This window comes from Triturus cristatus, chromosome 11 (genome assembly GCF_964204655.1).
Source record: "Triturus cristatus chromosome 11, aTriCri1.1, whole genome shotgun sequence".
In the NCBI taxonomy this organism is placed as follows: Eukaryota; Metazoa; Chordata; class Amphibia; order Caudata; family Salamandridae; genus Triturus; species Triturus cristatus.
In genome coordinates, this window is record NC_140594.1 from 1,120,823,146 (window position 1) to 1,120,836,841 (window position 13,696).

At 45.2% G+C, this 13,696-nt stretch overlaps 1 protein-coding gene across 2 annotated transcripts in view; it reads left to right on the forward strand.

Annotated features, from left to right (window-relative positions):
* Positions 1-13,696, forward strand: part of LOC146786155 (uncharacterized) — a 248,697-nt gene that overhangs the window by 94,944 nt on the left and 140,057 nt on the right. For both annotated transcript variants that reach the window (XM_085635676.1, XM_085635677.1), the window contains exon 6: positions 6,155-6,586. In XM_085635676.1, coding sequence (XP_085491802.1) covers positions 6,155-6,586 — 432 coding nt within the window. The remainder of the gene's footprint in view (positions 1-6,154; positions 6,587-13,696) is intronic.

Genomic DNA, 13,696 nt, shown 5'->3' on the forward strand with positions numbered 1-13,696 from the left:
CAAAGGAGTGACTAAAGGTCCATCAGGCCTTGCAGCCCAGATTGAAAGAGAATACGGCGAGGGTGCGGGCGCCACTTCCCCTGACGGCAAAATTAACGGCTGGCGCACGGAGCGGCTGTTTGAGGGTAAAGCGAGGCAGGGCGGTGTCGTGCCCCTGGAGCCGCGAAGCTGCGTTACTGGTCCGATCAAAGCGACGTAGCGCCCCACTGGCACGGGGTTGGCGGCGCGTCGGGAAAACCGACAGGCCGCGTGTGGAGTGCGCTCCTGCGGCAGGCGGCGGCGACTACCAGTCGGAGCTGCATCCCTGTGGCAGAGATGGGGGGCAGGGGCCCGCACACGAACTCACAAGCCAAACTGGACAAGTACGCCTATAATAAGAATGCTCCTGCAGAGCCTGAACGCAAAGACATCCTTCATAAAGACTCTGAGCCGCCGGGGGCAACGAAAGTGACGCTGGAAGATATCATGGCGGCCCTTACCAGTGTGCAATCAACGGTGGGCACCATCTCCACCGATGTTTCCTTTCTGAGAGAAGACTTCCAGAAAATGACCGCCAGGGTCACTGAGGTGCAGCAACTGACGAAATCACTGTCGCGAGACACCGCCGCTCTACTCGGTAGGGTCACCCATCTAGAAGCGGAAAATCGGATTCTGGCAGAGAAGTTGGACGACCAGGAAGGGCGCTCTCGACGCAACAATATACGAATCACGGGCATGGATCTCTATGTCGAGGAGCTCATAAAAACCAAACTTCAGCCCAGAGGGCTTTCGCATTTCTTCTCTGTGGAAAGAGCACACAGGGTGCCGGGGGGTAAGCCCAAACCCGGAGCCCCCCCCAGGCTGGTCCTGGCCCGCATTTTCAACCATCGCGACAGAGATGCAGTACTCCAAACGGCGAGGGTGCCCCCTCACTGCGAGTCCAGAACGTGGTGGTGTCATTTTTTCCAGACTACACGGCAGCAGTGTCGAAACGTCGCAGAAGCTTCCTTGAAGTAAAGAAAGAACTTAGGCGCAGAGAACTACCATACTCCATGCTGTTTCCGGCAAAACTGCGCGTGGTGGCGGATGGAAAAACTTGGTTTTTTGAATCACCAGAAGAGGCCCACGACTGTCTCGGGGGATGGCGACGAGCGGAGGGATCCCGGCAGACAGAGAAACAACAGCGGCGCCATGGGGTCACCGACGGCTCTTTGGAACATAGCCCGGGACGTGAGGAGGCAGATGCACACCGGACTGGAGGAGATGAGGGATAAGGGGCAGCGGCGTCTTCAGATCAAGAGACGCTATGCTAGGGTGCGGCTGATACGATCTGGCCATAAGTATGAGGGGACTTGAATTAATGGCTGTAATGCACGCGATGTACTCACCTCCCCGCTCGGAGATGCTGGGCTCTGACCCAGAGTGGTGGGCCCGGCCAAGGACACGTGGCATACTCCGATTACTAGACTGTCTCGGAGGAGGGGATAGACTGCAGTGTCTCACGGACTTCTCTTCCCCCCACACGCAAGTACTGTTACAGGGGTTGAAGCACTCTGCTATGTTGGGGTGGCGGATAGTTGGGGATCCGTCTGGTAGGGAGGCAGGGAGGGGGGTAGGTAAGAGGTGAAGTTCTATGTTCTTGATTTTGAATGGTTTCTATCTTAGTTTGATGGTCACCCTATCAGAAAAGACTGTGCAGACACAGATACACGGGACAGAGATTTGTCTTCGCCCCTTACTGGGGGTGATGTGTGAGAGGCACGTAACTCCTGTGGATTATGATTATGTTAGGGGGTACCGAATACTACACTATGATGATCATACAATTGCAACTTATTCTTTATTCAGGGTTGATCCGGGGTTAGGGAGGAGGGAGGAAGGGAGGAACAGGAAGAATCGGTATGTTTCGTTGGGAAGAGGGGAAGGGTTGGGGGAGGTAGGAGTGAATATGTTATGTTGGTTTTGTTTATATTTTGTGATTGATCTTAAGGAAGCTTTTAGGCAGAGGGCACTTTTCCACAATATCCAGTAGAGGCAGTACATGGGTGACTCTTTGATCTCACATTCCCCTAACATCAAGTATGGCAGCACAAAATCAGACTACCCCTGATCCTGAAACGTACCCCATGGCCCCAAGTGACACCACTGTCCATGATCACCTGGAATGTCCATGGTTTCGGTGACAAAATAAAGAGGGGATTGGTTCTACAATACTTAAAACGGTGCTCCCCAACGGTGGCCCTGCTGCAAGAAACACACCTTACTGGTGCCGCATGTAGGGCAATGGACAGATGGGGGTTTAAAATGATAGTCCATTCTGAGTTTTCCTCAGGTTCTAAGGGCGTGGGTATCCTAATTAAAAAACAATCACCATTGATAGTGCACCACACTAAAACGGATGACCACAGCCGCTTTGCCGCCATAATAGGTCAATGGGAGGGGGGGGTCTATAAATATAGTATCAGTGTACATTACCCCTGCGCTACACGCAGTGGCACTCCCGGCTCTTAGCGAGTTCCTGCTTGGTCTCCCGGAGGGGGAACTTTTGATTGGGGGGGACCTCAATGCAACTATAGATGGCACCCTAGACCGCCACCCGGCGAGGGCACCCGTGTTGGGCACGTCCCACCTTGGGAGCTTTCTGGAGGCGCTCGGACTTTCTGATGTGTGGAGGTGGCACCACCCCACGACACGGCAGTTTACCTTCCACTCTGGGGTGCACCGCAGTCTATCCAGAATAGACTGCTTCCTAGCTCCAGCGGATTGCCTGAAACACGTTGACAATATCGAGATAAGACCCAGAGGGATATCTGATCACTCCCCAGTGCAGATGACGTACACATATCACCATACAGCTAGGTGACGTACCTATTGAAATTTACCCTGGTTACTTGCAGGTCCCAGAGATCAAGAAGGCGGTGATTAAGGCGACAAAATACTACTTTCAGGAGAACGTCAAGACAGTAGACTCCCCGACAACTCTGTGGGAGGCATATAAGACTGTCCTTAGGGGACAGGCCATAGTTTCGATCACAGGGCATAAACGGGAGAAGCAGTGGGAACTACATGATATAGAGCTGGAGTTGCATGATGCTGAGGCCCAGCATACCAGCAGCCCAACGCCAGATACAACTCAGAAATTGCATCTTAAACAGCAACAGCATAGGGGATACCTTGAAGAAATGACCAGGTCTCGTCTAGTGGCCACGCAACATAAGATATATGAAACTGGGGATAAAGCCGGAAAACTTCTGGCATGGCTAGATAGACGGGAACGGGGTAGTAAATGGATAGCGAGGATTCGGACGAGGGAGGGACAAATTACATCGGATCCACGCACAATAATACACACACTGGCGGACCATTTCCAGCAGGTGTATGAGTCGTCTTCGGAAATGTCGCCTGAAGTAGCGCTGTCATATATACAAGATATTCCCATGCCCAAGCTCGCTCCGGAGGCGGTCCTCACACTGGAGGCGGACCTCACGGTAGAGGAGCTGCAGGTAGCGATTGGATCATTACAATCCGGCAAAGCAATGGGACCAAACGGTATACCATTTGAACTTTATAAAAAGGTAGTGGGGACCATAGCCCCGTACTTGCTTCACATGTACACCGACTGCTTGGCGATGGGCGAGTTACCACTAGATCAGCGAACGGCCACAATAGTGGCAATACCCAAACCAGACAAACCTGCTGATGACTGCGCATCGTATCGCCCGATATCATTAATTAATGCAGAGGCGAAAATTCTGGCAAAGTTATTGGCAATTAGGCTAACGCCGCACCTATTGACCCTGATCCACCCGGATCAGTCCGTATTTATGCCAGGCAGAAGTACGGCATTAAACTTGCGGCGCCTGCACGGAGTAATGGCCCGTATCCCATATCTGCAGGAACCGGCGGTTATACTCTCCCTGGACGCCAGAATGTCGTTCGACATGGCCCCAAATTTTGTGCATGGGTCCGCCTTTTATACACCAAGCCAGTAGCGCACGTTATGGCTAATGGGCACATCTCTAATGACTTTCCTCTTACGAGGGGCACATGTCAAGGCTGCCCCCTGTCCCCGCTGCTCTTCGCCCTGGTACTGGAGCCGTTGGCGGCATGGATAAGGTGGGAACCAATGATAAGAGGACTCAGGTGGGCAGCAGGATGGGAGGACCGCATCTCCCTGTATGCGGACGACATCGTACAGTATATGGCCTCCCCCAGGTGTTCCATACTGGTCCTCCTTAATATATGCGAACTCTTCAGACGGGCGTCGGGGTACACCATTAACTGGTCCAAATCTACCTTGTATGTGCTACACGGCCCCCCACCACAACTTCCTTTAGATTGCCCGTTACAGATCGCGGTCCACACGTTTAAGTATTTAGAGTATCTATGTCACGGCTGACCCTGATGACGTCTTTAAAAGAAACTTAATGCCTCCATTAGAGCGCCTAAAAAGGGACACAACGTGCTGGGGGTTATTGCCGCTGACTCTTCTAGGGATGGCAGCGCTTTTTAAAATGATGGCGCTCCCTCGATTCCTATATGTGTTGGAAAATGCTCCATTCCCGGTACATCAAAGCTATTTTAAAGGAATTACAGCCCAGGTCTCCAACTTAATGTGGGGGAACAAACCGGCATGCATAGCACAGGCCAAGCTGGTACAGGGGTGGTATGATGGGGGGATAGCACTCCCAAATATACACCTATACTACTGGGCGGCGCAACTGAAGGTGATTAATCAGTGGGTACACGTAGCACAAGCGGATCCTGCATTTAAGGCTGACAGGTTTCAATTAGGAACAGGAAGTATGCTGTCCCCCCTCTATAATAAGAAGCAAACTCGAACATTAATAGGGCCCACAAAACACACAGTCACCATATGGCACGCAGCACAGGCAAAGCTGGGCTGGCAAGGGGTCATAACCCAACTCACTCCGCTATGGGACACGGGGAGACTGGGACAACTTAGGAATAGTAAGGGCTTTGATCAGTGGGATGCTATCGGCATATCCACAGTGGGGGACATGTGGCATAAGGGGGGAGTGGCCACCTTCGAGCGCCTCCAGCAACAGTATGAATTAGCGCCCACTGAAATATACCGATACACACAGATAAAACATGCACTTATAACGGCCCTGCCGCCTGGTAATGTGGTCCCGGAAGCCTCCCCTCTGGAGGACAGGTCACTGACAGACTACATGCATAAGCGGGCTACGTCATTCACTTACCGCAAGTTAGTTAACAACCTACCGGACCTCACGACGCCAATTAGGGACCAATGGATCCGCGACGTAGGTGACCTCGATGACACAGAGTGGCAGGAGGCACTGTCCTCACCAAGGGAAGTGGGTATACCCTCGAGACTCAAATTAGTACAACTTAAAATTCTGCACCGAACATATTACACCAGCTGCAGTATGTTTAAGATGGGTAGAGCCTCACACCCATATTGTCTTAGGCAGTGTAGGGAGGAGGGCACCTTTTATCATACTATATGGCAATGCCCGAAGATTAAGGTCTATTGGGTGAAAGTGATGAGGACGATTTCACAGACAGAGGGAGTGTCCCTCTTGCTGGAGCCCAAGAGTTGTCTGCTAAATATATGGGACCCAAATGACCTAACAAAGTTGGCGCAAGACTGGGCAACGCTGGGGATCATGATGGCTAAACGCAACATAGCGCAGAAGTGGGGGGCGGTGGAAGTCCCATCGCTTAGTGCATGGTGTAAAGATATGGACACGGCCATGGTAGCAGAGAGAACAGTATTTATCAACCGCGGCTGCCCCCAAAAATGGAACAAGATCTGGGGGCGTGGAATAAATATAGAGGCAACATCTGTGACCCGCCAAGAGAACAGGCGGAAGAGAGCATTGATGGGGACCAATAAGGAGGAAGGAGGATGTCTAATGTGAGCAATTGGGTCTGTATTTGATATATTATGATTTACCGCAACAAAGTGCTGAAACTGTGGTCTACTGCTTAATGCTATGTATGTCTACCATATGGAAAACAAAAAAAAAAACTCTGCCTTGATGATGTTATGTTCTATAAAATAAAAAAAAGATTTTAAAAAAAACTGTAACTGTAAACAAAAATCTAAGAGACCACATAAGTGAATTTTGATTTTGATAAATTTAAAGGAATTTTTGTAAATATGTTATTTCCTTTATTCATACAGGATCTCAGTCCTTAGGGATAAATTCCACAACTGTGGCCTTAGTCCAGATGGTGACAACCACATTGCCAGGAGCACCACCCAACCAGACCTCCAATGCTTCTCCATTAGCTTCCTCTGGGGGTCCTGGTGCGTTCTCCACCTCTGGGCCAGGACAAGTGTCCATGGCTGCCACCTCTACAGCTGCAAACCAGACCAACACTGCATCACCAGTGGTCACAACTTTCAAAAACTCCAACATGACACAGGGCTCCATTCTAGGAAATGCTTCAGCAGTGCCAACAGCATCGTTCGCATCAACCCCTGCAACGTCAACAACAGCAAAACTCAACAACACCAATGGGACAGGAGTCACATGGAAGGATCCAGCAACCGTGTCTCTCATCTCCGGACCGTTGACTTCATCGAACCAGAGCGCAACATCAGGACCAACAGGTATGGCATACCAGTGGGCAGCATGAAACGATAGATGACACACGTTTTAAAAATTTGTTCAGATCTGATAAACATTGAGTACACAAAAATCTCTTCTGTTGTAGTGACTACATTTATATAACAAATTTATACCTGGAAAAAGTATCTTAATAAATTGGTTATATAACTGTTTGTAAGACCCTTTCTCACTGATCATCATTAATTGAATGCTTGTTTAAGGTTGCTTCCTCCCTTCATATCTAATTCAATTTTTGTATCTTTGATGACGGTGCTCTCTTCACCAATTTGTACCCAATTAATCAAGTTCAACCTGGAAGCCATGGTCAGACCAAATATGGTGCTAATTGGTCAAGCCGCCTAAAAGTTGTAATGAGCGATTCCAATCCTTGTAACATTTTAATTTAGTGGGGTTCTTCCCATAAAAAACTTAGATCTCTCAAAACTTAGAATCCCTTTGGTAAAAGTTGAACAAATATTAGTGGCATGGCAGCCCATCCATCATTCGGTGCGTTAGGTCGGCGGTCCTTAACCTTTTGCTATGGACCCCCGATAAATCATTTAAGGAATTCAGGGACGCCAACTGAGGAATTTCTGAAAGCCAGGGACCCCCAGCCTATCCAATTTCTAGGATTTAAACCTAAAGAAAAATCACAAAAATATATAAAACAAGTATACACCAAACATATTTCTGAATTCTGAAACATTTTGTGTAATTCACAATGAAAAATAGAAAAAGTTTTAAAATATGCTTCTTTATTTGTATACAGTTAATTAATTGTAACATATTAATTATAATATTTAATTATTTAAACCATTTGTGGATCCCCTGAGAAGATCTCGCAGACACCCAGGGGTGCTAGGGCAACAGATTAAGAACCACTGCATTAGGTGGTTGTGTGAAGACTCATCCAGTTTGTCCTGTGATGTTGGGCAAAATGGCAGTTTCTAATGCACATGCAGCTGTTATGAATGTTTTGATTCGTTCTCACTCTCTTTGGAGAAACAAGCATTAGCCAGTCAGTAGGCCTGCCTCTAATGAGGTAAGGAGGTTTATTAAGGGAACAGATGCAAACAACAGTTATGCATGCCTGGTTTTGGATGTGTTTGCACACTGAAGTCAGACCTATTCCCTTTGTCAGTGTGTGTTCTTGTTTCCATGATTACATATGAGACCCTTGCTACGCCACTGTTTACTCACTGTGCCTAGAGGCCCAGGATAACACATGCTGTCCAGTCTGCAGTGTTCCTGGGTCATCTGGTTGTCTGATGCAGAGGGTATGAGGCCTAGGGTTTCAGTCCAGAAGAATCCTTCTGGAAGAGGTTACACTAATTTGCATGAGCTGCCTCCTCTCCTGTAATGACACAGAAGAAATACCAAATCACACAATCATTGCCAGAGATATTTCAGGTGGTTTATCAGTTAGTTGTAAAGTGAATGGTCTGACTTCAATGTGTAATGTCAATCTAGACTTGGTTGGCTGGAATTCACTCAGTATATTCCTGGGGACAGGGAACAGAAATAAGAGCTGTCGAAAAAAATTGTGTGAAAGTTTCCTTTAAAGGGTCCTTCACACACTCCAGTATAAAGTGGCATGCCTCCTTGAAATCCATCCATCCAAACCATCCAGACCTGTCTGTCTTTCTATCTTTCTATCTATCTATCTATCTATCTATCTATCTATCTATCTATCTATCTATCTATCTATCTATCTATCTATCTATCTATCTATCTATCTATCTATCTATCTATCTATCTATCTATCTATCTATCTATCTATCTATCTATCTATCTATCTATCTATCTATCTATCTATCTACCTATCTACCTATCTACCTATCTACCTATCTACCTATCTACCTATCTATCTATCTATCTATCTATCTATCTATCTATCTATCTATCTATCTATCTATCTATCTATCTATCTATCTATCTACCTATCTACCTATCTACCTATCTACCTATCTACCTATCTATCTATCTATCTATCTATCTATCTATCTATCTATCTATCTATCTATCTATCTATCTATCTATCTATCTATCTATCTATCTATCTATCTATCTATCTATCTATCTATCTATCTATCTATCTATCTATCTATCTATCTATCTATCTATCTATCTACCTATCTACCTATCTACCTATCTATCTACCTATCTATAAACATTGAGGCTGTTAACACTGTTTCCCTCATATTCTGGTAGTAACACTGAATTTGATTGAGCTTTGCATTGTAGAAATAAATATGCAAGGACCGCCATAGACTTCAATGCAGTGGTCGTGATGCTGAGGATACAGGATGATGAGATTGCTGCAAGATGCGCTGAGTGCCGTGCGGTCAACGGGGGGCCTTCCTGGCGTTATTCCTTGGTCCCCAGTTAAGGTGGGGTGACTTTGGCCACATGTTTCGTGTGTCCCTGGATGTCCTCTTTGGTCTAGCACAATCCAGTCAAAACTGGACTGCTGGTCTCTGGTCACAGCAGGTCAGAGGTTTCCTTTGGTGAGGGCTAGGTCCCTTTTTTGGAGACCAACCTGCACTCTGATGACTCTCCCAGGTCCAACAGACTTGGGTGCAACTTTTGACTGCTGAGGAGTAGTCTTTTTGGCTGCATGACAGAGGTCAGCTACAATTCGTTGGAGGTGGCTACTGACTGGCCAGAACAGGCTACTTCAGCTTTTATGGCTGTTCTGCAGGAACAGGCAGTCAGCCATCTGACGCTTGGAGTTACACTTTTCTTTCTAGGGCTTGTGTGCGACTTTTCCATGAGCAGGCACCACAGGCATAGCCCTCCCTTTGCTAGCTCAAGGAGCAGCAGGTGCAGTCCAGCGGTTGGTGCAGCCTCTCTTGCCAAGTCCAGGGGTCATCAGGACAGTCCTTCTTTGATCCTCTCTCCAGTCCAGATGTGATCTGAGGCCTGGGTGCCATGGGTGCCATATATATGCCCAGAAAGTGCCCTCAGAGATGAAGAGTTCACCAGCCAATGGCCTACCAGGTTCTCTCTTCACTTCTGACGACGTTCAGTTATATGTGGCACACTGGGGATCCCAGAATGCACTATTCTGCCATCTCTCAAGACGTCTGAACGCTTAACTTGGTGTGGGGAGCTTGGTAGCCGACAATAGAGGTATTGCTACTTATGGGCTACACGCCAACGCAAAAAATGGTTTGGAAACTGACTTCCCTTCTCTATTCCCTCCACCAGCCTATCTACCTGAACAAAGGAGCTGCCCCTCTCGAGGGTGGTTGCCATTTGCTCATCGAAAGTGGCGCCTCCTTTGAAGGCCAAGACCTTGTGTGGCTTCCTAAGAGCAGGAGGTAACACCTTCCTCTGCAGCAGGCCTCTTTTGCTCCTGTACTAGGGAGTCATTTGCACTCCTCCACAGGAGGGCAGAAGGCTATCATTAAATCTGATTGGACATCAAATTGGGTTTGATCCCACAATTAATTTGGTACCTTGAAGGACCAATTATAGTCGTTCCTCTCAGAAGTTAGCAAGGCTCAGATGTCATCCTGTAACTCTGAACGGGCCATTGAAGCTGCTGGTCATTCCACACTAAAGACGACAATTTGTGGCTTTTACTGTTCAAACAGATGAAAATATATGTTCTACTTTATATATACAGCATGTTGCCTTATGGCTCGATAGGATATATATATATATATATATATATATATATATATATATATATATATTACTTACTGGCGGTCGCCAGTAGGTAGTTATAGTTAGGACCACGTTTCCATAGGAAATCCGCAACATTCTATTTTGAATAACTTTGGCGCCGGTCGACGAATCCTCGTGAATTTTTCAAAATAGGTGGGGCGCTACGCTCCGCTCCTTCCCTGAAAGTCTCGGGGGGATTCGTCAAGCGGGGGCTGAGATAAAAGGGGGGTCCCAAAACGCGTTTTTCCCATGCATTTTTCCATAGGACCTTTAGACAGGGCTACAGCCCGAACGGCTGAACAGAATTACTAGAAATTTGGCAGAGAGGTAGTCCTCAGGTCAAGGAAGTGCCTTTTGTAGGTTTGGTGTAAATCTGTTCAGTAGATTCTGAGAAAATAGCCTTTAAATCAATATATATATCTGAGCCAGCTTACGGTGCGCTTACGGTACGCTTACCGTACGCGTACGGTGGCGTGCGCGAGCGCGATTCTGATTGGCTCTTAATTCTTAGTAAACATTCGAATTGGCCGAAACCAGGAAGCGGCGGCCGCCATTTTCTCTCTCGCACTGAGAGTGATGTTTAAAATATTAAGCCCAAAAACATGTAAAGGGGCTGTTTAGACAGCTCCCACACACATAGCAATGTTGAGGGAGTCCCCAAAGATCCCCCAAGGCCAAAAACGGAATTTTTATTTTTTCGCTAATTTCGCCGATTACGCTTACCGTACGCGTACGGTAAAAAATTATAAAGAAAAAAAAATTATCCACACTCTACCCACCCCGTGTGCAATTGGTGCCTGAAGGGCACCAATTGGGCATGGCTTATTAAAGATGAGTTAAACTAAAATATTTAAAAAAAAAATAATAAAAAAAAAAATTATCCACACTCTCTCCACCCCGTGTGCAAATGGTGCCCGAAGGGCACCATTTGTGCATGGCTTATAACATATACGAAAAATTAAAATATTACCTTTCAAAACGAAGTGCATCATATGTCCTCCATGTGCGCACGGTGCGCGAAGCGCATCGTGCGTACATGGCCCATCTAGCGTAACGTGGACACGCGATGCGCGTAGCGCACCGCGTGCCCACCGTGCGCGCACGGAACAAACTGCGTTAAGTGGGCGCGCACGCCACGAATGGCGTAAAGTAACTTAGCATTTAAAAAACCGTACAAATTCACTGAAAAAACCATAGGTTTCACACACGTTATAGTTAGGAATTAGCATTTAAAAAACCTTGCAAATTCACTGAAAAAACCATAGGTTTCACACATGTTATAGTTAGCGGAAATTTTACTGATAAAAAACCAATGAAATTGCCCCGTTATAGTTAGTGCAGGCAACTATAACTCACGCGACCGCAATCTTCTGCTGATGACATATGTGTCTTTATGAAAAAAAAATATTTGTAATATATGTATAGCTAAAAATGTATGGAAGAAGACATGGGCAAATAAGTGTCTAAATACAGTATTAGCATCAGCAGAGGATTGCGGTCGCGTGAGTTATAGTTGCCTGCACTAACTATAACGGGGGAATTTCATTGGTTTTTTATCAGTAAAATTTCCGCTAACTATAACATGTGTGAAACCTATGGTTTTTTCAGTGAATATATATATATATATATATATATATATATATATATATATATATATTCACTGAAAAAACCATAGGTTTCACACACGTTATAGTTAGGAATTAGCATTTAAAAAACCTTGCAAATTCACTGAAAAAAACAGAGGTTTCACACACGTTCTAGTTAGCTGGACATTTTACTCGCAAAAAACCAATGAAATTCCCCCGTTATAGTTAGTTCAGCTAACTATAACTCGCGCGCCCGCAATCCACTGCTGATGACGTCACATATTACATCACTCATGACATGGTCAGTGACATCACTGATGACATCACTGATGACATCTCAAATGACATCACTGATGACATCACTGATGACATCATCTAGTGAGTATGTGTTTTAGAAAAATTTGAATATGTTTAATATATATAGGGAAAGGCCTGTTTAAGAATGAGTGGGTGTACAAGTATGTAAATGGATGATTTTCTGTGGTGCTTAACATGATTCTTTAAGTTAGTCATTAAATGTATCTTACTGCAGACTAGTGACTAAACTGTGTAAATGTATGTATGTGTCTGTATGTTGGTGTATAAGTGGCTGCATGGTTTTGAGAACAGCTATATGAGTGTCTATATGAGTTATTGATTGCTTGTGTGAGTATCTGTATGGGCTCATAAGTGTTAGTGTGGGTAGGGTGTGTGTGACTCTATGCATAGATGTGTGAGTGGGTGATTCTATGGGTGCATGGTTTTAAGAGTGCATCTGTGTTGAACTGTATGGTTGGGTGAGTGTATGTATGGGTGTGTTAGTGATTGCATGTATATCTCAGTGGTACATGTGTGACTAACTACATATGTGAAAGGCAGTATATATGCGTGTCAGAGTATATAAGTGGGTATATGTGAGAGTGTGTGATTGTGAGAGTGGCTGTATGGATGAGTGTGTGCTTGCATCAATGATTGTATAAGAGCGTAAGAATGTGATAGTATTTTTAAGAGTAAGTGAACTTGAGTGTGTTTCACTGCCTAGGTGAGTAAATGGGAGTGTGATTATTTGCATGATTGAGTAAGTGTGAGAGCATCTCTATGGATGATTTGTAGTGTGTGAGTGTCTATTTATGTGTGTGTATAAATTCATATGACACTTTTGTATGAAGTGACTGTAAGTATGAGTGACTGTACAGGTGAGTGTGTGGAGGTGTATGTTGACCTAAGAGTTAATAATTGGGTATGTAGTTATTGGTATTGCAGTATGTATGGTTTTGAGAATGGAAGTCTTAAATTTTTTGTCGGTGTTTCAAAGGTTATATTATTGTGTGAGAAGATGTGCTACTCTATCACACAGATGATGTCATCAGTGATGTCATCAGTGATGTCATTTGAGATGTCATCAGTGATGTCATCAGTGATGTCACTGACCATGTCATGAGTGATGTAATATGTGACGTCATCAGCAGTGGATTGCGGGCGCGCGAGTTATAGTTAGCTGAACTAACTATAACGGGGGAATTTCATTGGTTTTTTGCGAGTAAAATGTCCAGCTAACTATAACGTGTGTGAAACCTGTTTTTTTCAGTGAATTTGCAAGGTTTTTTAAATGCTAATTCCTAACTATAACGTGTGTGAAACCTATGGTTTTTTCAGTGAATTTCAATGGTTTTTTTAAATGCTAATTTTTTTTTTTTTATATTTTTGAAATATTTCTTTTTAAAAAACTTCCCTATGTATACATTTATAAATTATCTGTATCCTTTAATTTGGTGTGGCTTTTTTTTAAAGTTTTATTTAATTTAAAGTTGAACAGCATAGTTAATATCTTCTATTAAGTTATGTCCACTTTTTTTTGTTTTTATATAAATTCTT